Below are 27,862 nucleotides of genomic sequence, written 5' to 3' on the forward strand. Positions count from 1 at the left end.
AACTCCCCGACCATGGACTGAGTATGCTCGTTCAGCGCTTAGCCAGAGCCTTCCCCAAGTGAAAAGCGTCCAACACAGCCCTGCTGTCATTTTCACCCGTACAATTTCAGCAAACAGGCTTCAAACAATGGAACAAGTGTACAATAAGGACAATCTGTGTCACAATAGACATAAAATGCCAGGTTACTCAATAGCAATAAATTTGACAACCCTCTTTCCCTTTTCTTGTATCTAAGACTTTTTACCAATGTGCATAGCACTTTGAAAAGGGCACAAGATTGTCTAGAGAAGAGTGGGCATTAACGATAGAGAGAATACTTTCAAAAGAAACTGACAATAGGGAGAATACTTTCAAAAGAAACTGACAATAGGGAAACCACAAGAAGGAAGGAACCGCAACTATTCAACGTTGCAAGTGTGATTTTTGGTCCTTAATTACGTAATTAGCAAAGATGCACTGATTATTTGACAACAGTGCAAGAAATAATAAGATATAAAGGATTATATTCAGCTAAATTAGAGCCATTGGCAGTATGATCACTCAATACAATTTCCATCACTGCAATTAGGCAGGAATTAGCGCCTATAGCAAATCTTACAGAACATGAACCAAGGAAACATGAGCTTATTAAAAAAAAAAAATCCACCGCCTTGTATTGTTTAACATCCTAATCAACAACAGAAGTGCTTTTTTGGCACAGACCAAAATGCTACAAATCTAATACAGGACGACAAAACTGCGAAAAAGGATTGCTCTTATTTCCCAACTAATGTTCGTCCGAGTTTTTCTTCTTCTTTGACTTCTTATTCGGGCGCTCCATCAAACCGTCTTCTTCTTGCCCATCTTCAATCTCCTCACGGCCTCTCCATCAAACCGTCTTCTTCTTAACCACAACCCCATTATCCTGTAAACTACTGTCATATCCTCCCTTCCTCTTTTTCTTTTTCTTACTCGACTGCTTTGAGAAATCTTCTCCACGTTTCTCTTCCATTTCATTGCTCTCACCCGCCTTCTTCTTTGCCTCGTCGACAGCCATTACTCTACCATCATTACTCACCCCAGCCTCCATCCCATTTTCGACTAGATTACCCTTCTCATCATTCCAATTCTGCCGCTGCTTTTTATTTTTCTTCTTTTCACCTGCTACACCTGCATTTTTCTCAGCTCCATTACTCCTGTTCCCAATAACTTCATCCAGAACCCCATTGGCTAAATGGCTGTTGCATTCGCTTGCCCCGTCACTAAGATTTCCCTCATTGTCCCCAAGATTACCAGTGTGATCTGCATCCACCTTCTTCTTAGACTTCTTTTGCTTTTTTCTATTGCCACCCAAAACCTCATGTTCCCCATGACTGGGCTCTTCATTGAGGTCAACTGTTACAGTCTCTCTTGGTTCTACACTCAGCTCAAACTCCTGAGGCAGCTCTTTAGCAGAATCCAACTTGTGGTGCTTGCTTTTGTGTTCAGATTTATGGGCCTTTAGTTCCTTGTGCAATTGAACCAGCTCATCAAACGCGGTGGAAGCACGCTGTAGATAAGCACTAATAGCATGGGAAGCACCGTTCTCGACCGTCACAAACGTGGAGAGGATCTTGGCAGCTTTTGGGAGAGATATCGGTTTCGAGGAAATAACATGACCCGAAACTGTCTTCATTCTAACAGGATCCAATTGTAGCCTAATCCAGTATGCCTCCAATTCAACAGGCCGAACCTACAAGATGAAAAATTCAAAATCAAGAACTGTAAGCTGAGTCATGAGCTAACACAGCCGAAGAATACACACGATCACATCCGGAGTCCATCCCAGCAGTCAAGCTAACTGGGGTTTCGGATATGCACAAGCAGGTTGCAAACAACTGAATTGAATACTTTTAATTCGACAACCTCTCCACCAGTCTTCTTTCTCTCGATCATAAATTTCATTCCTTTACTTCAACTTACTAGCTATCCGGCGCAAAATATGCAATAAAAAGTGCAGAGATTTACTGATAAAAACAAAGGACCCAAATACTAAAACCACATGAAAAATCGAAAGCGCAGACTCAACCAGCCGAACCGAACACATCAAGGGAGAACGAAGGATTCAGGACACTAACCTCACAAAACTCTAGAAGAATCGACCGACCGAGATAGAAGCAAGCGGCTGTGCGTCAGTTTGCGCCGCCCTCGGTGGCAGTGTCGGGGCGTTGCTCGCTCGGTGGATGTACGAGAAGCAGACTGCGCCGCCCCAGCTGGTGGTAGTGTGGCGGCGCGTTGGTCGGTTGGTGCCAACCTTTAGGTCACAAGAGAGAGATCGTATATAAAAGGCTAATAAAAAGGGAATATGAAAAAAAAGAAAAGAGAAAAAAAGAAAGAGAAGAGACAGTTTAAAAAAAAGGGAATAAACCAAAATGCCAAATGACAGTTCCACAGTGACCATTAAATCCTTTATATATATATATATATATATATATATATATATATATATATATATATTAGCTTATGTAAACATAATAAAATAGACTTGTGAACATGTATGCAAAAAATTGAAAATTTGTGATTGGGTTATTTAGAAAAAATGACATAAAATACTATTATTTTTTCAAATAAGGGCATGAAGTGGATATTATTTCAAATAATAGTCGGAAATGCTCTTATTTTCTCAAATGAAGAATCGAAGTGAACTTTATTTTAAATAAGAGCTTGAAGTTGTCATGTAATCTCAAAAAAGGGCTTTAACCATGTAGTCTAAAAAAAAAGAAAGCCTAATCTCAAGGGTATTTACGTCATTTGCTTTTTTATTTTTTTTCCATCTTTTTTCCTTTATTTTTATTTTTTTTATAAAAAATATAAAAATAAAACAAAATGCAGGCAGGGGATTCGAGGGGGACGTGCCTTCGTACTATTTTCTTGGGAACTTGTCCGTCGAAGAATACAAACAATACGGTTGGAAAAAATGGCGCCTTTTCACCATCGTCTTCATCGTGACTTCGTCTTCAACCTCTCTCGCTTGAGCTCCATTGAGCCTTTTCAAGTTCGGTTCTTCACCCAACTCAAATCTCCTTTTTTTCTTTTTCCATTTCAATGGCACCCAAAAAGTAGTAAGTATAGCCCTCTCGTCTGTGGCCACAACCCTCGGTCAAACCGGCGCAAGGGCTTGCTGGTCCTCGTATCCGGTCGGCGTGGCCGCTGGTCCTCGCCGATAGCGACTAAAATGGTATTTTCTAGGATAAGTACCACCTAAATAACCTAAAAACAACATATTTTTAGCAACCCACAAAAACTAGCGAGAGACCGAGCTCAAACAAAGAAGCAAGAAACCAATTTCACGGGCAGAGCTCGGGGTCTTCCATCGAAACTAAGGACCTTTGACGCGGGAACAGCTTCGAGAACTGCGGGAGATGGATTCTAAACCGATCACAATCCGAAAACCAGAGAGAGAGAGAGAGAGAGAGAGAGAGAGAGAGAGAGAGAGAGAGAGAGAGAGAGAGAGAGAGAGAGAGAGAGAGCAAAAAAGGCGGATCCCGAGACGATCAAGAAGGTCAAGGCAATTTACAGAGCTTGCGGGCAATCTACTCAAACATCCATGCCAACCAGAGGCGAAGCCCAACAGGCCCTCATCTCTCACCGACAATGGAGGGGCAGCCACGGGCGAGAGGGATAGCTCATTCCTCCCATATTTTTTTTTTAAATTCTTAACTTTTTCAATATTTAAAAAAATAGAAAAAGGAATAAACAAAGACAAAAAAAATCAAATGACAATAACCACTTCGAGACCATACTTTTTTGAGACTATATTGTTTATTTAGGTCCTTGTTTGAGATAAATTATATTACTCCATGCTCTTATTTGAAATAATATCCATTTCGGATCCTTATTTGAGAAAACGAGAATACTTCCAGCCCTTATTTGAAATTTCTTCGATTATTTATTAAAGTGGTATTCATACGGTTCGCTCTCTTTGCCGCGAATTCCTTAAAGCAAGGTTCGAATTGCGTAAGTTAAAAGGTCACTTTCTACACATCCTCCTCCATTCGTCGAGCCTTTCCTTGTTTGGTTGGGGAAAGCATTCCCAAGTCCGAACTTGACGAGCTCTTTTTGTTTTCCAAGGATAGCGGTAGTTGGGGGCAAAGCCTGCTTGTGTTAATAAACACACGAGATAATGAAAATAGAGATACCGCCAAAACCAACATAAGCCAATAAAGGAACTCTCTCGCCATGAGAGCTATCTCCTACCTTTGGGTAGCAGCAAACCCCTCCCCTAATCCCCCGTCACCCAAACCCTAATCCATGGTTTCCTAAAATTTCACTCTTCCCCTTTGTTGCTTCCTCTTCCTCTATTCCACCGTAACGTTTTCACATTATTGCTCCATTCCCTATACCCTCTTTACGAAAAGTGTCACCCTCTATCCAAGCCCTTAGTCCCAGCTCTTTCAATGTCTTCAATATCCTCTTCACGACTTTATTTGCTTTCAACCCATCGCCGTACTTCCTCTAAACCTTAAACCTCTCCAAAACCCTAAAACCCTTTTTGCCAAATCTGCTCTATCTTCGCCCCTTCCCCTCCTCGTGGTACTTCATCCCGCATAGCCGATGCTTCAAGATCCAAGCTGTAGTTGGTCTATCTGTTGAATGCCCTGGTTTTTCGCCTACAAGTTTTGAAAAGAAATGGATCAAGATCAACATATGAATGCGCTTTGCAATCCGCTAAGATGTCTATGGTCCAGAACTAAAAGAGCAATGGTAGACAAGGTGGTCACCGAAACAAGCCTGAAAGAAGGCGAACATATAGCATTTGGGCGGCTCTATGGTAACCAAAGTTAATTTTTAGGCGTTTCAATCGACCATGAAAAAGGCATGGAAATCCGAGAAGGTAATTTGTACTCACCTTGAGCCTAGGCTGTTTTCCTTTGTATTTGAAAGTGTAGAGGAAAAAAGAAGAATTTTGGACTCAAGCCCCTGGTCTTTCTCTTGACACTTCTTGGTTCTTAAATCTTGGGAACCCAGCTTTGTCCCCCAATGTTACTATTTTGATTCGTGCGCCTTTTGGCTTCATATTGTGGGGCTACCTGTTGAGGGAAGGAAAACCGAGGTTATTAGCGGTATAGCGAAGCAAGTCGGTGGACTAGTGGATGTCAAGATCGAAGTAAAGGGTTATACTACCATAGTAGTGTGCAAAGCAAAAGTAATTCTGGATCTGTTGTCCCCTCTAGAACCTGGAATGATTTATAGCTATAAGAGGAAAAAAAACTCTGAATTGATTTCCGCTATGAGAGATTACCCACCTTCTATTTTTTATGAGGAAAAATTGGACACTATGCCCAAAATTTTGCAAAAATTCCCTATGAGGAAGTGCGGTTTGCAAATAATGAAAACAACTTCTATGAGATGTGGCTAAAAACAGAGATGGATTCTCCCGGCCCCTACTGGAAGTCATTCTATGAGGCAAAATTAGTAAAAGATTTGGAGGAGGACATGATTATGGAAACCCCACACTTTCCTAATCCTACCAACAACACTGGGAGAATGGAAGGGGATATGAGAATGGTGGAACGCCTAGTGAGGAAAGGGGAAAGAGGAAAATGAGTGAGTTAGAGGGGCTTACCTCAACCTGGGAACTAGCGAACCACACTGTAGGCATAGAAGGTGCGAGACGTCTTTCTTTAGAACTCCCTTCATTCCATGGTTGCAATACCACGGGGAAAAACCAGAAAAAACTAGTAAACAGAGAGGCGAAGAAAGCAAGAATGTCACATATTAGCGAGGAGAAGGAGATGCAAATCATGCTGCTGGATGAGTCGAATTTACTTGAAACACCTATGGGTTCTGCTGAAGAATCAAACCTACGGGCATTGGTAGCTTGCCCTAATGAGCCACCGGGTCACAAATAAGTATTCTTGCTTGAAACCGTCAAGGGTTGCGCACACCTTTGACAGCTCAAGCCCTAAAAGTCATTTTGGCTTAAGAAAGGCCCAAGTTAGTATTTCTTTGTGAAACTAAGAATCAAGAAAGGGTGATATTTCCATTCGGCCTAGGGTTTGCGCATGTACTGTTCACAAGCGGGTTTCAAACTCTCTCAGCAGCAGACCACGTAGGTACTATTCATCCGCTGCCAAAATGGCGATTTCGGCCAACTCCAGTGGCGGAAAGGGCTGCTTTTTTGAGACAACTCTCCTCTCCATCTCCTCTTTCATCCCTCAAAATTTGGTGAAGTTTGGTGGAGTACTCCGGGAGATCTTGCTCCCGAAAGTTGCGGCTTCTCTAGTGACTACGGTTCTGGCATCCGGGCGGTCCGAGGTAGATTCCGCCCGGCTCCAATGGCGAAAAAGGCTGTAATTCCGGCACATTATTCCTCTCACCTTCCTCTCCCATCCCTCAAAAGGGCAAGTGAAGTGGTGAAGTATTGTCACACCCCGATCTCCGGGCCCGCAACAACCCTACCAAAACGCCTCAGGTCATAAAAGGACGACATCCCGTGCACGTCATTGACCCATTATTTTTATCTTTTTATTAAACGCATGCGGAACGTGAAACTCCCGAACAATTATAAATTACACGGGGATAGAAAAGCAGGAAATCACTTGAGACAATTCTTTTTATTTAATTACCGTTAACCCTAGGAAGAACGTATATATACAAGCCCTACCTTTGGGCCACTTCCTACAACCCTAAAAAATACCAGGTCGGGGTTATGGGTTTACACTACTCCGTGCTACTCAAAAAGGATTTGCGAACACTTCCGGCTTCCATGGCTAAGGACCTAAAAAATTGTTAACAACAATGGGGTAAGATATAAAATCTCGGTGAGTCAACGCCTAAGTCCGAGTAGGACATTGACTCGCTCAAGACATCCTAAGCATGTAATACAATAACAATGGTAAACCAATAGCATGCGATCCTTGCAATGCTTTACCAATCACAGAGTCATATCCAAAATCAACAGTCCACCATCAAGCACATGTAGGCTTACCCCACCTTGGGCCACACATTAAATAATTTATATATAACATGCAATCAAATGCATATAACCAAGGCACATAACCAGAACACTCATCATAAATTGCATGCACAATGCATCACACGTGTTCCAGTTATTAACGACCATTCTCGGTCTCCCAAAACCATGCTCTTCCCGCAGAACTAGACACCGTTCCATTCCGGCAATCGACAAACCATGTGGTTCCAAGTACCCTTGGTATAGATTAACAATCAGGCACTCTTGTAGGGAGCGTTAGTCCGTCACAAGCCGCGACCGATATCTAATAAGCCATGTGATTCCAAGTACCCTCGACACGAACTTACCAGGCTGGAACCCTTGTACTCGGGGGTCGGCTATGTCCTCACATACCCGAGAAGACAGTATCCATTATGTGACCACATACGCATGACAGGCAACCGGCCAATTTATATCTTTGCATTTAACCCAATGCACACTCACAAACAATCGTGCTCAAAACTTGGCTCAAGGCCATTTTCATGCTTAAAATGTTAGTCCACACGTGATCACATAAATACACATATTGTCCACCAGACTTTACATTTATATATATAGGATAATCAGTCATCAAAATTCACATCAATCATGACACTCAACAATCACGAGACAATCACCCAATAATAATAATTCAATAATTAATTAACAATTAAATAATTATCGCATTCCTAATTAATTGATTTAATTACGATTTAATTAGCAATTAATAAATATCGAATATAAATAATTAAATCTATCTCAATTAATTAACCTGGCTTTAGTTAATTAATCCATCTCGCTTAATTAATCCATGCTTAGATTAATTAATACTTTAATAATAAACCGACCGGACTTCGGACAAATAATGTAATTATAAATTAAATAAATACATCTAGCACCCGCTAATTATTTTAATCCCAGTCCACATCAATTATTCTAAATCTCGAACGCAGTTAACACCTTAATCAGAGTTTAGGGGTTGACTCACAACTCTGATGTTCGATGTAGAGTCGGGCGCAAGGCGACAAAAACGGCGACGCGGTCGGTTCGGGTCCGGTTAGGCTTCGGATCGGGTCACTGTTCGGGTCGGCTCAGAGTGGGCGGTTTGGTTCGAGTCGGACTTTGGTTCGGGTTTCATGGGCTACTGTTCACGACAGGGGCTCGAGTAGCCGGCGTTAGGGGTTCCGGCCGCCGAGCGGCTCGGTTGGGGCTCAGATTCAAGTCACCGATTGGGGTTTTGGCGACAATGGGACCGGTGGTGCGGCGGGGGTCGGTGGCCGACGGGCGGTGCAGAGGAGATGGCAGATTTGGAGGTGAGGGGGGTCGCGGGTCCGTCGAGGTTGGGGTGAGGCACGAGTAGCGGAGGGAAAGTTGCGATAGCTCAGATTTGGGTTGGGGTAGGGCGGCGACAGCGTTGGGAATGGGCGCGGTGGCTGGGACGAGCTCGGATGGGGGTTTCGGGTGGCTGGAGTGGAGGAGCCGGTGTCGGGCTCGCGGTTGCCAGAGTTTGGCGAAGGCCGGAGGTGAAGGCGTCGGTGGTGGCCGGCGGGACGCGAGCTGGTGTGGTGGGCCTGCGGCGGCTGGGTGGTGGCGGCGTGGTCGGGCGAGGTGAGTAGAAGGGGGAGGAGTGGTCGCACATACAGAAGCAATGAAGAAAGAAGAAGAGAAAGATGATGTACGGGAGATGGGATGGGATGGGTGGTCGTGCAGAAGAGAGAGGAAGAGAGGAGAGAGAAAAGTAAAAAGAGGAACAGGGGAGCGATCGGTCACGTGGGGAGGGGGAAGAGAGACACAGAGAGAGAGAGATGTGGAAAAGTCAAAAGTAAACATGGGGAAGGGTGTTCACGTGGGTGGCTAAGAAAAAAAATTGGAGGGTGGGGTTTTCGGTCAACAAGAAGAGAAAAAGTGGGGCAAAAAAAAAATCAAAACTAATTAATGATTTTGTCATATATGAATAAAATCTAGGGATATATTGGTAATTTGACAAAATGGGTACCGGTAGTCATTTGGCTCAATCGATTGAGGGCAAAATTGATATTTTGGCATTCGGGGTTCGGACAAGATCGAATTTGCGCGCGAAGGGTCTCGACACCACGAGTCAATATTTGACTATTCAAACTTGACTTTCTCGACGAGATATCCCGGGATAACCAATCATCGACTCTTAAATCCTCAAAATCCAAATTTTATTTTCCACGTTTGAATTCATAATTTTTCTTACGGACACCAAATTTCCAAGACGTCACAAGTATCCTCGTGGATCCGGTACCCGCAAGATTCTGCATTTCTTGGGTGTTCTTCTTGACCGCCGCAATAGCCTGAGGTGGTTTCCGGCTGTTTCTACCGGGACCTTCGACCAAGCCTACGCTTTGGAGATCGCATTATAGCCCCTCATCCCTCCGAACGACTTCCACTTGGTGGTATCTTCTCCTTTGTGGAATAGACCTACCACAAGTTCAGCTCGTGTTTGCTTTCTTGCGACCCTCACGGGGGATTCAACTAACGGTGGTTTCTGGCCCCTCCGGTCGGCACCTCAACCTTATCCGAGCTTGTCGGGCGTCGATCTATTCCTCTTCGAGCCACCCTACCGTTCGTTTACGGGTGAGATTCGTGGAACACCTTGTGGGCGGGTTGTTTCTGTACAATCCCCGTCCGATTGTTTCTCTATTGAAGGGGGTCTCTGAACATTTTGGTTGGCATCCGAGGCCCTTCTTCACTTGTGGTGGCCTTTCCATCCTCCCTCCTATCCTTATTGCTCGGGTCTAACTGGTGATTGATGGTTGAACTCGGCTGGTGGACACAATGACCGGTACCTCCCAACCTGCGGTCAAAGACTCGCTACCGCCCCTAACTCCTCTTCAGCTTGAGCCTCCAATCTGTATGGCTTCCATTGATGAGGTAATACCATCTTCCATCCCGAAAATTGTATCACAACTTGCTTTCAATGCTGGTGGATTGATTGTTCATTCACATAATGGTGGTCCGGCTGTTCATCCACATAATGCTGGTGGTTTAGATGTTGAGATATCTAATGCCATAGCTAAAGGCAAATCGGTAGTGGTTGGGGCTTTTGTCTTTTCTTCTGTTGGTATACATGCTATTGAATCTCGTCCGGGGATCGAATCTGGACCCGGTTGTGTTGTCACTAGAAGTAGAGATACCGAGTAGATTGCTGCTGCCAATGTGGCTATGGCCGAGGTGAATGCTGGCCCTATAATGGGGACCGAGCACCATGGACAACGCATGTTAGACTGGGACCCTCGGCGTAATCGGAGACGAGGTAGATTCTTTAGACGTGCTTCTCGACCTCACCAAGATCGGGGTGGTGCTACTTTAGTGGCACGGAAGGGCTCACCGGTAAGTGAAACCTCCCGATCTGTGGCTAACATTGTCAAGGGCAAGGGCAGAAGTTCCAGTTGACCGAAGGGCCAAACCGGATAGGGGCAGCTACCAACATGGGCCAAGGTTGCCAAAGTGATGATCAAAGGATACAATCTTTCTTATGTTCCACCGTTGATGGAGGATGGGGAACCTATAGTTGACATTATTCCCGACATTGTGGAACATGAAAACCCTTTTCTTAAGGAGTGCATAATCGGATGCTTCCTCGGAATGAAGGTCTACTTCAAACTAACGGAGGAAATTATCCAGAAAACTTGGGGTGCTCATGTAATTGATGTCCGGCTTCATAAAAGTGGCTTCTACTTCATCCATATTCCAGATGAAAATTTTAGGAGGAAAGTCCTTGAGCTGGGACCTATTTCCATCCTTAATAGCACTATGTTGCTTCAACCATGGAGTCCTAAATTGAAGCTTAGGAAGGGAATTTATGATGCTCTCCCGATTTGGGTACGATTGAAGGATGTCCCGCTCTCTCTAGTCATCATCGGGTATTAGCCGCATCGCTAGTGTGATTGGGAAACCCCTCTATGTGGACCAACACACGAAACAAATGAAACGACTTTCCTTTGCTAGAGTTTGTGTCGAGATTAAGGCTTCTCGGTCTCGTCCCGAAGTGATCAAGATGAGATAGGATGGAGAACTATCTAAGATAGGGGTGAAGTATGAATGGCAGCTCCTATCTTGCCTTTCATGCTCTGCCTTTGGCCATAAGCGGGGCTCCATTGCCTTCCCTTGCGTTGTCTAGGAAACTCCACTCCACAATGCTCCGGAACTTCGTCCTCAGCAGCAACCTATAGAAGAGTGGCAACAAGTTAGAAGGAAGAATGAAAGGCAAAAGAAAGCAACAAAACAACATGAAGTCACGTCTGTTGAGCCCCATTCTGTCCAAGAATGCCTATCTCCACCCGAACCCGTGGTTTTGCGGGGCCATCATGCCCTTAAAGGACCTCGGAATCACCCCCCGCAGCTCTTCACCTGGTTGCTCAGCCTTTGCATCCACAGCCCCTTGACCCTCTTCGGGCGAGTGTACAACAACCTGCTCTCTCGGATTGTTCTCCCAGGGCGGTTTCTATTTTATCTTCGGGTTCTAAAAATGAGGGATAGTCAGTGAGTAACATTGGCAGCGATACTAAGGACAACATCTCTTCCCCATCCCCTCCTATCACTAGATCATGAGTAACGGTTTGCGCTCTCCCTGGTGGCCTAGAGCAACCGCAACACCAGCAAAATGTTATGGCTCCGGAGCCAATCATTGGGGAAGGTAACAGCCCCTCCTCTTCTATGACGGGCAACTTAAAGCCCGGGAAGAAGAAGGGGTGGAAGAAAGGATGGTAATCTCCTTCCACTCCTCTCTTGTACATATATTTATTGGTATTTGGAATATTAGGGGTCTAGTTGACCCCCTCAAGCAAGCAGAGATTCGATCCCCTATTCGAGGAAACCGTCTTTCTTTTATTGGTATCTTAGAGACGAAAGTAAAAGCTCCCTCCTTTAAAATGATCTATGGTACTCTATTTTCTGGTTGGCGTTGGCTAGCTAATTATGATCACTCACCTTTTGGGTGGATATGGATCGGTTGCGATCCTCATGTGATTGATCCACTTATGCTATCGGTTTCTTCTCAATTGATCCATATACAAATGCAGTTGATTGATATGAATAAAACTTGTATGCTTTCAAATGTCTATGGTGGCCATACTTTTAGCTCCGGGCGGAACCTTTGGACTGACCTTGTCCGCCTAAGTGCATTTCGAGAACCGTGGTTGGTAGCTGGAGATTTCAATGCCATCGGAGACCACTCTGATAGATTAGGCAGCTCCAACACTTGGATCACGGCCTTTGATGAGTTTGGCGAATGCCACGCTCAGGCGGGCTTGGATGACTTTAAGGTATGTGGGTCATAGAGTCACTTGGTCTACATCCTCGGGTACCTTGCGTAAGCAACACAAAATTAATTGGGTCCTCGTCAATGAACACTGGAGTCACTCCTTCTCCTACTCGGAAGCTACATTCCTCGCCCGGGGATATCTCGATCATACTCCTATGGTGGTTAGGATTGCGGCTCCCCCCTTCTCACGAAAGCCATTCAAGTTCTATGATTATGACGACTCATCCTACCTTTAAAGTTATTGTGAAGTAAGTTTAGGATACCCCATTTCGAGGTACTCTTATGTATGTGGTTTGCTACTGATTTAAGCTCCTCAAAGCACGGCTCAAACAACCGAACAGAAGCACATTCTCTAATATCTCCCATTGGAGTGAACAAGCTCGATTGGCCCTCACTTTGATCCAGGATGATCTTCAGCTCGATCCCACGAATCGGGAGTTGGTTAACAGTGAGTTGGAACACCTGCGTATCTTCTCAACACTTCGACTATAGGAGGAATCTTTCTACCGGTAGAAATCAAGAATTAGATGGCTAAAGGAGGGTGACCTGAATAATCGGTATTTCCATCATTTTGCCAACAAAAGACATCTCCAAAACCGGATCCTCTCTATTATGGACTCGTTTGGAGCAGCTATCATCGAACTTCCATAGATTCGGAAGCAAATTGTCAACCATTTTCGTGAGCTTTTGAATAGGGATCCACCAGCTTCTTAGCCCTCTATCTCTGACATCGGGAGCTATTTGCACCGCACCCTTGATGATGATCAAATACTTTCTTTGTCCCGGCCCATTGCAGATGAGAAAGTCCATGACACCTTCTTCTCCCTTGCTAAAGGCAAGGCTCCCGGCCCCGATGGCTTTAATGTTGAGTTCTTTACCTCGTCTTAGGATATCGTTGGCCCCTCGGTTATCTTAGCTATCTAGGAGTTCTTTCGGACGGGGAGTCTCCTCAAGGAGATCAATGCAACCATACTTTCTTTGGTACCAAAGACTCCTAATGCCTCGATTATGCAAGACTTCCACCCGATCGCTTGTTGCAACACACTCTATAAGTGCATCACCAAGATTCTCTCCAATCGGGTAGCAACTCTCTTGCCATCCATCATCTCACCCTTCCAAACGGCTTTTGTTAGGGGGAAGAGGATCAATGATAACATTATGCTTACCTAGGAGTTGTTCACTGATTTTCATCATGAGCCTTCCCAAATGCGCCATAAAGGTTGATTTTCGCAAGGCTTATAACACGGTAGTCCGGGGATTCCTTCGCATGGTTTTACAAGCCCTTCACTTCCCGGCCTTCATGGTCAACTTGATTATGGAGTGTGTTTCCACACCCAAGTTCTCCATTGTCATAAATGGGGAATTGCATGGTTTCTTCTCGAGCTCTAGAGGCATTTGCCGGGGTGACCTCTTGTCTCCATATCTATTCACTTTGGTTATGGAAGTCCTTTCCGGCATCCTCCACGCCAAGACTTCTCTTTCGGGCTTCAAATATTTACGGAGATGTAAGGCCACTCGACTCTCTCACCTGTTCTTTGCAAATGATATGCTACTTTTTGCGGAAGGGAACCTGGAGACCGTTAAGCTACTCAAGGAGGGGCTTCACCTTTTTTCTGCCTAGTCGGGCCTTACACCGAATCCTCAAAAGAGTGACATCTTCTTCTCAAGAGGCTCTACTATGGTCAGAAACCGGATCCGCTAGTGCTTGGATTTCCAAGAAGGTACTTTCCCCTTCTGATACCTTGGAGTTCTTATTATATCTTCCCGTATTTGCAAGTCTGATTGTGACTTCTAAGTAAATGCGATTATCGCAAGAGCTCGTTCTTGGTCCCAGAGATTCCTATCTTATGCGAGATGATTGCAGCTTATCAAATCTGTATTACACTCTATACATGTCTACTAGGCTACCGTGTTTACCATGCCCGGGTCGGTCTTGAACAAGATTGAGCTTATTCTTCGACAATTCCTTTGGAAAGGCCCCGACCTTGGCATTGGGGGTGCTAAGGTTGCACGGTGTGACATCTACCTCCCCAAACAAGAGGGTGGATTAGGTATTCGCAGACTAGCGGATTGTAACAAGGTGATGACCCTTAAACATATTTGGATTCTCTTTTTCGATAAGGAATCCCTATGGTATAAGTGGATTCACTTTACCTTTTTAAAGAACACCAACTCACGGGTGGCCACTAGACCCACCTTTCGCTCTTGGACTTGGAAGAAAATTCTGGAGCTACGTTCGGAGTTTCATCTACATTTCAGGTGGAGGATTGGCAATGGACACTTGACGTCATTTTGGTTTAACTATTGGCATGAGAAAGGCCCGCTTTACAAGCTCTTCATTGCTCGAGACATCTACCGGTTCGGGATTCCTCGGGGGCAACAGTTGGGGATTTCTTCTTTTCCGATTGGCCCTCCTCTAGTGTTTTCCATACACTTATATCCTAGATGGAACCGGCACCTCTTCGTAGAGGGAAAGGAAGACATAGTTACTTGGATTGGACACTCATTTAGGGACTTCTCTATTGCTTCGGCATGGGATACCATCAGGCTAAAAGGGAGTAGGGTGCAGTGGCACTCTTTCATATGGGATTACGCTTTTGCATCGCGCCATGCCTTCCTTCTATGGCTGGCTCTCCTCAATCAGCTCCCTACACAAGTCCTCCTATTATACTACCGCAGAATCCATGATGGTTCGTGTACTTTCTGTCACCATCGACCGGATTCGGTGAATCACCTTTTCTTTGGTTATGAGGTCACCGGCCACCTAGCATCTACTTGGGTGTCTAAGTGCAATCTCACTTGGAGAAACCGTTCGTGGAGGGACTTTATCCGGTGGGCACAAATTCACATTGACGGCCGTTCCTTCTCTAGACACATTGCTAGGTACTCGCTTGGTGCTTTATGCCACATCATCTGGATTGAAAGGAATAATATCTTATTTTGTGGTAAGAACCTCTTCATGCCCTTTATTATCATGCATCTTACAAAAATGATTAATGATAAAGCTTTGTTGCTTAACCTTGTCCGGGACACTCCCCGCAATAGGGTACTTCGGAGAAATTAGGCCATTTCCCCCGCCATCTTTGAAGTACCCCAAGGACATGTGTAGCGGTTGCCTTAGCCCCTCGGTCTTTGTTCTTCCGTTATGGTTGTCCCCTCATTCTCGGTTGGACACCCTGTTGTTGCCCCTTCCGCCCCGTTGATGCTGCTAAGGTTGAATTTTTTTCGCTGGCTCTGTTGTTGTCCGCTTGCTTCTCTATTCGTTTAATGGCTGGTGATAACCGATTCATGGCCAACCTTGTGTTGTTGTCTCGCTTCCGTTGCTGCACCGGGTGTTGCTTTCTTGGCTCTTGCTGTCCAAATGCTAAGGTTCCCCACTAGTCCGCTTTTGCTTCTACTACCGCCAGCATTGGTTGTTGTTTTGCCGTATTCTCTATTAGCTTCAGCTTGGCGGTATTCTTTGCTCGTGTTGCTTGGTTCCTTGTGCCCACCGAAGATGATCCACTTGTTGCTGCTCCCCACGCTACGATCACCTGCTGCCTTATCTCGGTTGCTAATGCTGTCCGGTTGCTGCGTTGCTACATAGTCATAGTGGTTTTCATCGCTATTTTTACCTTTTCCTTCTTCTTACGTTGGTTGGTTGCAGCATCTTTTGCCTTCCCTCCTTGCTACTGTGTAGGGCGAGTTTTAGCCATTCTTTTTGGTCGCCCTACCTCCTTCCCCGTTCTAGCGCTGCTCTTACCTTGGTTGCTTAACCTTGTCTTTTTTGTCACTGTTTAGACCCTTTTCTTAGGCTTCACTTTAGGATTCACCGCCTATTTGGCTGCCTTTAGAGATCTCTCTCCGCCATTATTGGCTGGTGATTGGGTGCACTTAGCTCATTATTATATCTTGCAATCGGTATACCGTTGAACCCTCTAGGGCATACAACGATGCCATCTTGGGTTCATGGTTTTTGTGGCCGGTTCTACTCTTGTACCTAGTGCTTTGGAAAGTTAATATATACTTACCTTACCAAAAAAAGGAAAAACGAAAGGGTTGTTCGCCATGTAAGGGAAAGGTTGAAGTTTCGGAATCGGTGGGTGGTGAATCCAACCGGTATTGGTGGTGGTTTAGCACTATTCTGGAATGATGACGTTGGTGTAGAAATCCTCTCTGCTACAAATGAATTCCTTGATCTAAAATACGAGAACCCTACCCTAGGTAGACCTTTTCGGCTAACTTGCCGCTATGCGCCGGCTTCCTACCAGGAGAGGCTAAAAGTATGGGATAGTATCAAACAAATGAAATCAGCTTGTAACCTTCCTTGGGTTTGGATTGGGGACTTCAATGAAACACTTTACTCTTGGGAGAAAGTCGGCGGGAGGGAGACCGAGAATTACAGGATGCAATCTTTTAGAGAACTCGCTAGAAGACGTGCAATGATGGATATGGAGAGTAAGGGATGCGCTTTTACCTGGTCCAACAATAGAGAAGGGGAACATGAGGTAAAAAAAGACTGGATAGAGCTATTTGTAATCTCGCTTTTCCATTAGCTAAGGCCTTTGCTTTTACCGCAGTAGGGTAGGATTACGGTCCCATTTTACTTTCTTTAACCATTGACAAAGTGAAAAGGAAGAAATCCTTCAAATTTGAATCATTTTGGCTAGAAAGCGAAGACTGTGGATGCATAGTTAAAGAAAAGTGGGAGGAATCATATAGATAAGGAGCTAATATGGCGGAGAAATTAAAAGCTGTCTCGATTGCTTTGAAAAAGTGGAGTAGAAAAGAATTTCCAAATTGCAAGAACCAAATTCGGAAGCTTCAACTTGAGCTCCAGAGGATCACAAATGGCCGAAACTTACTGGTAGATAGAAATGTCTAGAGAGAGATTCTTGTTCAAATTGAAAATCTATGGTGGAAGGAAGAAATGTACCGAGGTTTAAGGTCAAGGGTGAATTGGGTAAGGTACGAGGATAAAAACACCAATTTTTTTCACGTGTCAAACATCCAAAGAAGGTAATGAAAAAGAATATCGATGCTAAAAGTGTAGGGCAAGATACATGGGTCAAGAATCCATCTCGCTTAAAGGAGATGACCTCGAGCTTCTTCATTGGTTTATACAGCTCAGCTAGCCCCGGGACTTTCGACCCGGTATTCGTACAGTGTCCCAAGTTCATCCCCGATGAAATGAATGCAGCACTAGCCACAAATGTCACCATAGAAGAGGTCCGAAAATCTATCTTCGAAATGGGATCAAAAACAGCCACGGGACCGGATGAACTTAATGGGCTATTCTACCAACAGAATTAGGAACATATCAAGGCTGGAATTTTCAAGGAAGTCAAGAGTTTTTTTGACATAGGAAGGATGAACCCGAAGCTGAACAAAATACATATAACACTTATCTCAAAGTTGAGGAACCCCTAGAGGCTCGACCAATTCAGCCCCATAAGTCCGTGCAACTTTGGGTACAAAATTATCTCAAAAATCCTAACAAATAGGCTGAAGAGTTGGCTACCCATAATTATTACTAAAGAACAGAGTGCTTTTGTCGGAGGAAGACAAATCCAAGATAATATTATGATCGTCCAGGAAATCTTGCACCAATTGAGAATTCCAAAGAGGAAGAAAAAGTTTCAAGCCATATTGAAACTTGACATGAAGAAAGCATACGACAGAGTTGAATGGGATTTTTTAGAAGCTTCTCTAGTCAAGATGGGATTTTGTAGTAGGTGGGTGGATAGAGTAATGAAATGCGTAACCTCGGCCATGCTAAGTGTGAAGCTTAATAAAGACTCTCTACCGTACTTCCACCCTTTGAGAGGCATCGGACAAGGTGACCTATCTCTCCTTATTTATTTTTTCTTATGGCAAATGCTTTGTCCATGTTGAGGCGAAAGGCAATCAATGAAGGGAGGGAATCAAACTATATAGGTTTTGCCTTTCACTTTCACACCTATTGTTTGTGGATGACTCAATATTCTTTTTGGATGGTAAACCGATTGAATGCTAGAATCTAGCGATGATCCTAAATCAGGATCGATGTGCCTCGGGCCAACAGATTAATCTAAACAAATCAAAACTTTACATGGGTCCAAATTGCCCTTAGCAGCTCCAAGACAACCTCGCTAACGCTCTTCGGGTCCTAGTGATGAGGAAAACATGGAAGTATTTGGGTCTCCCTTCTAATTGGAGGGAAACTTTTCGTGGATCAATGCACGAGTGGACATGAAGCTAGAAGGTTGGAAGGAAAATCTGTTCTCAAACACTAGTAAGGAAACCCTAATCAAATCGGTGGTCTAGGCTATCCTCCAGTATGCCATGTTGATTTTTCAAAATCCTAAAGTCAATCCGTAAATCAATTAAAAAAAAGACAGTCAAGTTTTGGTGGAAGAATAGGGAGAAGAAGGCTGGTCTGCATTGGCGTAAATAGGAGCTCCTAAAATCAAGAAAAGACAATGGAGGGTTAGGTTTCAAAGACATGGCTACTTTTAATAAAGCCTTGTTGGGTAAATAGGCTTGGAGAATAACCCGGAATCAAAACTCCCTATGGAGCAGAGTAATCAAAGCATGTACTTCCCGGGTAGAAGCTTCTTACAAGTTGAGAGAGGCGTGAAACTTTCCTCGAGGGTGGCTTAGTATCTTACAAGGCGGATAAACTATATCAGAGTTTGTGCGTTAGTCTCTAGGAGCAGGAGAGGCAATAAACATCAAGGAGGATCGCTGGCTTAGAAGCGGAATCATAGGTGGTCCGGCAAATTGTTCGGATCCTTTGAAAGTTTCAAAGCTGATTCTTAAAGAGGAAGCAGTGTGGGAGAGGAAGCAGTGTGGGACGTCAATAAAATCAAACGCCTATTTGATGAAGAAATAGCTACAGAGATCTTAGCCATTCCTACAAGCCCTCTACCTCATGAGGACAAGTTGATGTGGATAGAAAATGCAAGGTGGGAAATCACCGTGAAAAGCGCCTATAACTTTTTAAGAGAAAAAGAATTGAAGCAGAGCATGGATTTGGCTTCCCCTTCGGTTCTCACCAAAAAGACTCTAGAATGGAATTTGGAAGGCTAGTATCCCTCCTAAAGTCGGGATCTTTCTTTGGAATACAGCTCGGAATGCCTTACCTACCGGAGACAACCTCTTTCGGCGAAACATAATCCCCAACCCACTATACCCTACATGCAGCCAACAATCAGAACATCAGAGCATTTATTCATCTCCTGTCCATGGGCGGAACCTATCTAGAGGAATCTTGGTGTGTGCTATCGATTTTCACATATCCATCGTACGGACGCATAGATCCAGGCCATTTTAGATGACCCCACCAATGCAGCTAGGTTCAAATTGATTGCGGTTATCCTCCGGTGCATCCGGAAGTCAAGAAATAATTTAGTGTTTTAGGATAAAAAAAAAACCTTATGCGGATAATCTAATCGAAGAAGCGCAATATTCCCCGGCAAGCTATAGTAGGTGGAATAGTAATGATCGAAACTTTGGGAGGATAGACACAAGCTCACCTCTCGAATGGGTGCCTCCAGTAAGTCTACATTTGAAGTTGAACGTCGATGCATATGTTGGTGGTGCCGACTCTGAGGGTACTATCGCCGGCATACTTCGGGACTTGAGTGGTTCTTCGATTGACGGGCTCTCCAAGAAAATCCCCTCATGTTCGGTTACGTTAGTTGAAGCACCTGTTCTAATAACCGGTTTGAAGTCGCTCAAAGTAGATATGGCCACGGGTCATGAACCCCGAGTTCCGGTTCATGAACCGGGAGCTTCGGTTCGTGGCTATGCTTGAACCAAAACCAACCCCCGGGCGGTTCCCGTTCTAGTTCGAAACCGCCGGTTCTGGGCCGGTTCAAGAGCGAGTTCCAATTCAAATTTTAAATTTAATCTTAAATAGCAAATTTATGAAATAAAATAATAAATTATCAATTATAAATTGTAATCAAATTTGAAGGGAACAAAAGGGAGAAGGAAGGGGTTTAATGAATTATCGTTAAACACCTACATATCTTCTTGGGGATAGAAAAATTAAAGTCTATGTAATTCTTTTATTTTTGATAACCTCAACTTACCTCATCGTCAATCGTCGCTACCCGTTGTGATACCCGTGGCGGTGGTATCTCCATTATCATCATTGAAGAATTCGTCGTCTCGATCCAGTTCTTGTTATCGAAATTTAACCTTTGTCCAATCATCGATACAAGTTTGAGCCTCCACAACATCCGGATTTAATCTTGAACGACGGTCGTCCAAAATTAATCCTCCAATGTTAAATGCTTGTTCAATTACAACTGTCAAAGAATGGGTTGCTAACATCCGTATTGCAATGAGAGCAAAGACTGGGAATTGGATTGAATGGGTCTTCCACCACTCTAGAATTTTGAAATCTGTGTTGTGTTCCGAATCACGGAACTCAAAAGCAATGGTTAAATAGTTTTCTAATTTGAAAATATTACATGTTACTCCCTTTTATCTTTTTTGTCTATTAATGAGCAAATTGTATCATCTACTAAGTCTACTACTCTCCTCCCTTTGTGAGGCACTAGGTTGAGAAGATCTACTATCACTTAAACCATATATACTACAAAATTCATTATATAATGCTAATATAACATCTTTATAATTTTAATATCTACTGTTTCATTCAAATGTAAACAATCATAATAATAATTTTTCAGATAATCATACAAACCATCTAATTTAGTACGTGGAGTGAAAACAATAGCAACCAAATAAACAAGAAAAATGCATGTATAATAATGCAGTCATTTTGCTTTCATTGCTATAATAGTCGGAGCTAATTGAGCATCTTTTTCATATTCACAAAAAATACCAGCAATATTAACACACTCTATCAAAAATAAATGGGTAGTAGGATAATAAATACCAGCTGAAGTATAAGTTACATCATTAAAAACTTTCAAAAAATCTAAATTTTTTTTGCAAGCAACCCAAATTTACGGGAGTAAACTAATTCCGAAAACATTATTCGAAATAAACACACATAATAAATCTTTATAAGCAAAAGATTGATGAAGCGACTCGTAGGTAGAATTCCAACTAGGGGTGAGCAAACTGGACCGGATCGGCCCAGACCAGCCCGGAACCGGACCGGGCCGGGCGGGTTGGTCGGGTCCTTGAGGGGGGTGGTCCGGTTCCCGATCCTAATAAATGGGATCGGTGATCGGGTGGTCCTGTCCTCGGTTCCAGGTGGATGTGATCGGCCCATACCACCCATAAGATATATAATTATATATATAGATATATACAATTAAAAAAATGAAGCTTTCATTTGTTTTCAATATTCATTTCTCGAGCCATTTCCATTGTTAGGCTGTACATTCCCGAAGCTCGGACAGCCTCTTAATGTTATGAATGCCATATATCCTATTTATTACAGTCTTTTCCAATGCATTATATAGTGAGTATACGCTGGCATGTTCTTTCCGGATTCATTTAATATAGTGGTAGCAATTTCTTACTATTCATACGTTTCGGTTGTCCATTTCAATGAGTAATCCTATATTTTGTTTCGTACACTTGCTTGGATGTGGAATCCATTTCGTAAATAACATCACTATTAGTATGTCTTCGCCAGCTAAGTTTTTTTTACTCTGTCCTTTATATATCTATATTATGTCAGCGGTTAGACCAATATCATTGTTAAACCTACCATTATGTGAAGACACGCCTTCATTATGAAGATGAGCAAACTAGACCAGCGTGTTTTTTTTATTCAACCGGGGGTATAAATTGGAAATTAACATGCAATCGAAGCATATTGTATTTCAAGGGTTAGATTTAGCGGTCCCAGTGGGCCGGGACAAGGACCGAACCGGATCGCCGAACCCGGTCCTGGTCCGATCCTTGGTCCCGAAAATTTGGGGACCGGGACTACTGGTTCGGTCCGATCCCCGATTCCATACAAGGACCGGACCGGCCCGCACCATGCACACTCCTAATTCCAATGAGTCGAAATATCTTTTGATTTTTTTTTTTGTCCATGTGATTTACAAAATCTGCCCCATTCTTTCATAACTTGGGGATGACTCCATAAAAATTTAATTGCTCTCTTTATTGGGGTAAGAAAAGTTTTATGAGTTCGTACATCATCTTGTACACATAAATTTAAACATGGCAAGCACAACTAACGTGAAAAAATTATCCGCTAAAAGAGGGTTTACAAATATTTTCTAACTTAGAAATGGAAGCTGTATTTAAAGCGGTATTATCAAAACCAACTGAAAAAAGTTTATTAATCAAATTATATTTATATAAAAGTTGCATAATTATTCTATAAATATTATTAGTCATATGCCTTTCATCAAACACTCGAAATGCAAGTATTCTTTTTTGAATGTTTCAATCGTCACCTATCCAATAACATGTGATACCCATATAAGAATAAATTTATCAAGGATCACTCCAAATGTCGCTACCTATATGCACACGTCCATTGAAATCCATAAAAAATTTTTGCATGGCCCTTTTTTTTTTTTATAAACCCTAAAAAGTTCGTGTTTAAGAGTAGTTCTCGGAATAGATTTTGTTTGCGGAGTACATGCGGTATTTATTAAAAAAAATTCAAATTAAATTTTTCACCAGTTGTAAATGGTAAATGTTCAATGGCAACATATTAAGCTAATGTTTCTTTATAAACTTCATCACTGTAACAAAATAAAGGGTAAGTATTAAGATTGGCGTTCTCGAAAATTTGTTGTTGGCCGGTGTCGATCCTCGCTTGCGTTGCATATTTTTGTGTCGGATGCCGACGATATGTTCCATAGCCGTCTCCTTTATTAAAATTATATGATTTCATATAATATTTACAGTTTATCTTATATTTGTCTCCGCCTACATGTATCTTGTCAAAGTGTTGCCATAAGTTGAATGTACTCTCCCTAGCCTCTTGTTCCGGCTTCTTTGCTGTCGACGTTTCTTCGACGCCAATAGGAGGATGAAGACTTTCTTGTGTTGGGACATGCTAGATGTTAGGAATATAGTTAATATTATTATCGGCGTCTACCCAACATGTAAACTCACGATGATCATATTGATCATAAGGTCAAGGATAATCAAATTCCCCCATCCTCATCGGCATCGGGCTCTTTCCCCTGTCACCGGCTCCGCTTCCACTTGCCATTTTTTTGAGAGAATTGAGCGGAAAGCCGATTCAAAAAATTGAGAGAATTAAGTCGAAATTGAGAGAATTGAGCGGATTGAGAGAAATTGTGAGGAAAAATGAAAGGGGAGAATGATATTTATAGAGAATTTAGGATAAATTGGTTAATAAAAAAAAAAGGTGAGGGGGGATTCGGCCGTTGGGGATAAAGAGCCATGGGCCTTTCCCCCTTTTTTTTTCGGCCTTAGCCCAACGGCTATAAGGTGGTTCGGAACGGGCCTGTAATCGCCGGTTCCAAATTCTTTTACAACAGTAATCGGCCCGTGATGGGCTGGGCCAATTCCGGGCCCAAAGCGGCCCGTGGCCACGTCTAACTCAAAGTAAGGAAAGAGATGAGAGATGAGAAGCTTCGAGCATCAGTGGAGTCAAATTCTCTACTTTTGGTTCGTGCAATCAAAGGGGAAGTTGAAGCCAGCTGGGAAGCAGAAAGTTTAATCCTCCAGGCCCAACGAATTCTAGCCCGTTTACGAAATGTGTCCATGGCCCATTGTAAGAAAACTGCAAATTATGTAGCTGATTGGGTTGCCGGAATGCGTCGTGCCGATCAGATTCCGACCCACGGGGTCTCCGTCCCGCCTCAATCTCTATGGGAGTTATTATGTACTTATGCCCCTCGTATGGGCCTTTTTGTACGAAACGCTAATTATCAGTAATGCTAGTTATCTTTTGACCAAAAAAAAAATGGCAATAGTGTTCGACTGTTAAATCTTTTAAATTGTTTGATAATGAAAATAGGGAGAGCGTTCGACTGTTAAATCTTTTACATATTTTTTCCTACTTTGTAATATGCATTATTTATCCCATGGTATATATGGATTCTCCCTTCGTTGGCAAAAGAATTACTTTTACGGATCATTAATTACTTGGGCCAGCTTGTAACTAATCAAATAGTATCCACAGAAATGTAAAATTTTCTGTAACTTTAGTATTTAAAAATTATTTTTAAATTATTATTCAGCATAATTAATTCAACAGGTCAAATATACACAAATTAACTTTTAAAATTCTGTTGATATTCTAACAATAAAGATTTGGTTTATTTTTGTAGAAAAGTAAAACATTCTTCGAGTGGCTTTAAATCTCCCCAAAGATACCATCTACCATCAAATAACATATGAGAAAAATAAATTCCGCGGTTTGACTATGAAAAATGTACATACTCATCTTTCAACTACTACAAAAGCGATGATGATGATGTTTGTGATGTAAAAGTTTAATTGTGCCCATATAGAGAAGTGTCATGGGCCGATGTTCGGGATCGCTATAGTGCGGCGACTTAGGCTTCTTTGGATAAAGAAAGTAAAGAGAAGATTTCTTTCGTTAATTGCCCCTCAATCGAACAATGGAGATCCATTCTCCCCAACTACCGGCTACCCCAATTCAATACAAGACTAGCATCAACCTCAATAAGTCCAATAAATGTCTTAGATATACAATTCTTGTATTATCGAGTATTCTAGAATGCTCAAAAAAATCCTAGCGGCTAAGATATCTCAAGTCTTGATCATCTGGACCATCTCGTCAATTGGTCGGGTCACGGAACCTCCGGTTCGTGACGGATGGATGTACCATTTTGAGGGTATTCAATTTAATGCACAATTCACTTGAGGAAAAAATAAGCAATATATAAAGACTACGTTTGGTAGTTAGGATAAAATGCAGCATATGATAAAATTTGTAATTTCTTGTATTTCGTCTGCTCAAGATATGATAAAGTCGGATATAATAGGTAGATATGCAATTATGCATATTTAGGGTGAATGATTGAGATTTCTCAAAAGTATGAGATATTCATTACTTTTTTTTTTTTTGGTTGGAATAGGCATTCATTACTTCATATAAATATTTATAGCTATATCAGAATGGTAGTATCGACCTACTTATGGTATAATTTCGCCTGATAACAGTAGAAATATGTGGTGCTCTTCAGTCTTCACTTCATATAAATATTTCTAGCAATATCAGAATGGTGGTATCTACCTACTTATGATATAATTTCACGTGATAACAATAAAAATAAATTTTCACATTGTTTATACATGCACTATTTTTTTTTTTCGCACCGTCGATTTATTGGATTTTTTTTGGGGTACGTGTACTGACAGGTGGGTTTTTTCTTCGAACATGTGAATTTAAGATCAAATCATCAAGTAGAAGTGAGCGGTTCTAGATTTCAGCCTGCTCATCCGAACCGGTTCCCCATTTTTTAAAATGTAAAACCTATCCGACAGACCATAGAACCTTCTACCCAAGTTCCACCTATTATTTAATTGAACAATTGCAATGAATTATTACATTTAATGACCACCATTTGCTGTTAGTACAATGATCACAACTCATATATAGATACACATGGAACATTAACAAAATAAAAGTTTCAGTCATGAATATCACCAAAAATAGAGACTTGGACTAATGGTTCCGGATTACACACTCATCGTCGAATGCCATTGAATATCGCAGGATCGCACAAACACATAAAACAATAGCAATATGAAGACTTGTTTCAGGCTTTAGGTTCTACTTCCTAGAACCTTGAACCTATCCATCGAAACCGAGTCGGTTATTTTTGAAACTTGAAAACTATCATGCATATTCTGAAACCTAGAACCAACCCTATTTCCACCGATTCAATACTTCGATTCTCGATTTTAGCATGAAACAATGCCCACCCCTAACACTAATGCCTCGTGGTGGTAAATGAAAATAAACACGGGTCACATTTTAGGCAAATTGAGAAAATTATACAAAACTCCCGAATTTTGGGGATAGTAGATGTTTGTCGTGAAACTTTAATCTATTACACATTGTCTCTCTAAACTTTCATTTTGTCACCGCCTTTTATTGTCTTCTATATCTTCCGTTAGCAATTTAGCATGTGACTTTTAGAGGGACTGTTGACGTTTATTTGTAAAACAAACAAAAAAAAAAAACCTTTTTTCTGTCCCACATAGAATGAAAGGGAAAGTGTTTATTAGTAAAAAAAAGCTATCATAATGTTCAAATGAAGAAAATGGCAAGTAAGCTAAACCTTACTATACGCTCGTGCGGGTGCACGGTTATTAGGCGTAGATAATAGTTTGCATGCTTGCATGACCGTGGATAAGATTTGTCACTAATCAACATTTATTATTATTGTTGTTTTTTAAAATTATAATAATACATTAACAAACAATGCGACTATAGTTACAGTTATTTTTATTATTATTTTTAATTTCGTATTTTTATGTATGACGAATGATTATGAAGGACTCTTACAACCTCGGCATGTTCAAAATTAGAGTTATTCGGTGGACATGAAGAGTTGCGAAGAAACTCTTAATTATTCGGAAGTGAAAAAATCAACAACTGTAGCTGAGCCATGAGCTGGCATGGCTAAAGAAATACGCATGATCATGCCTAGAGTCCATCCCGGCACTCAACCTAACAGGGGTTTCAGATATAGATGCTCAATCACAAAGCAAACAACTCAACTGAATATTTTTAGTTGGACAACTTCTCGACCAGTCTTCTTTCTCTCGATCATAAATTTCATTCCTTTACTTCAATTTGCTAGCTATCCTTGGTGGCGCGAAATTTCCAATAAAAAGTACAGAGATTTACTGATCAAGACAGAGGACCCAAATCTTAAAACCACATAAAAAAAAAAAAAATCGAAACATCTCACAAAGAGCCAGATGTCGGCGCAAACTTGCAACACTCGAGATCACTTCGAATTCTTCTTTTTTGTTCGGTTGGTAATAGCTGAAAAACCCGCATCGCAAAAGATGGGCTTTACCCACCAAAACACTCTTCGCGATGATTTCATCTTTTGCTCAAGCTTCATACGCACAAGAAGCGAACCGAACTGCCAAACTAAACTCAACGGCAATCAACGGATTCAGGACATTGATCTCGTAAAACTCCAGAAGAACCGACCAAGATCTATGAGCAGCCGGCGGCTGTGAGTCAGTTTGCGCCGCCCTAGCTGGTGGTGGTGTGGCGGGGCGTTGCTCGCTCGGTAGGTGCGCTGGCCAAGCTTTATATAAAATAGCACTTGTGTTTGTGTAATGTTTTCAATTGTTTTTTTTTTTTTTTTGGTTCATTTTTTCATAATATACATTATTCATCCAAAGGCATACGTGGACTCTCTCTTTGTTGGGAAAAGAAAAGTATCTACAAAAATATAATGTACAGTATTTAAAATTTATTTTTAAAGTATTATTCAGTATCACTAATTCAAAAGATCAAATATACACAAATTATTTTTAAAAATTCTCGAGGCACTTTCTGTTGCTATTCTAACAATAAAGATTTGGTTCATATTCGTAGAAAGTAAAAAATTCTTTGGGATGGCTTTAAATCTCCCCAAATATACCACAGTTGCTCGTTCTTTGCCTATCGTCGCGGTTGATATCTAATATATAATAACATATGACAAAAATAAATTCCGCAGTTCGACTATGAAAAATG

At 42.1% G+C, this 27,862-nt stretch overlaps 2 protein-coding genes across 2 annotated transcripts in view; both read right to left on the reverse strand.

Annotated features, from left to right (window-relative positions):
* LOC115744916 (glutamine synthetase leaf isozyme, chloroplastic) overlaps positions 1–27,862 on the reverse strand; it is a 645,880-nt gene that overhangs the window by 531,966 nt on the left and 86,052 nt on the right. The window lies entirely within an intron of this gene.
* On the reverse strand, positions 485–27,426 carry LOC115744839. Its single transcript, XM_048280212.1, has 3 exons — positions 27,332–27,426; positions 2,098–2,125; positions 485–1,712 (listed from the first exon to the last, which is right to left on the reverse strand). The coding sequence occupies exon 3, from the start codon at positions 1,653–1,655 to the stop codon at positions 870–872; it is 786 nt and encodes a 261-aa protein (XP_048136169.1). The 5' UTR covers positions 1,656–1,712; positions 2,098–2,125; positions 27,332–27,426; the 3' UTR covers positions 485–869.

This window comes from Rhodamnia argentea, chromosome 6 (genome assembly GCF_020921035.1).
Source record: "Rhodamnia argentea isolate NSW1041297 chromosome 6, ASM2092103v1, whole genome shotgun sequence".
Taxonomy (NCBI): Eukaryota; Viridiplantae; Streptophyta; class Magnoliopsida; order Myrtales; family Myrtaceae; genus Rhodamnia; species Rhodamnia argentea.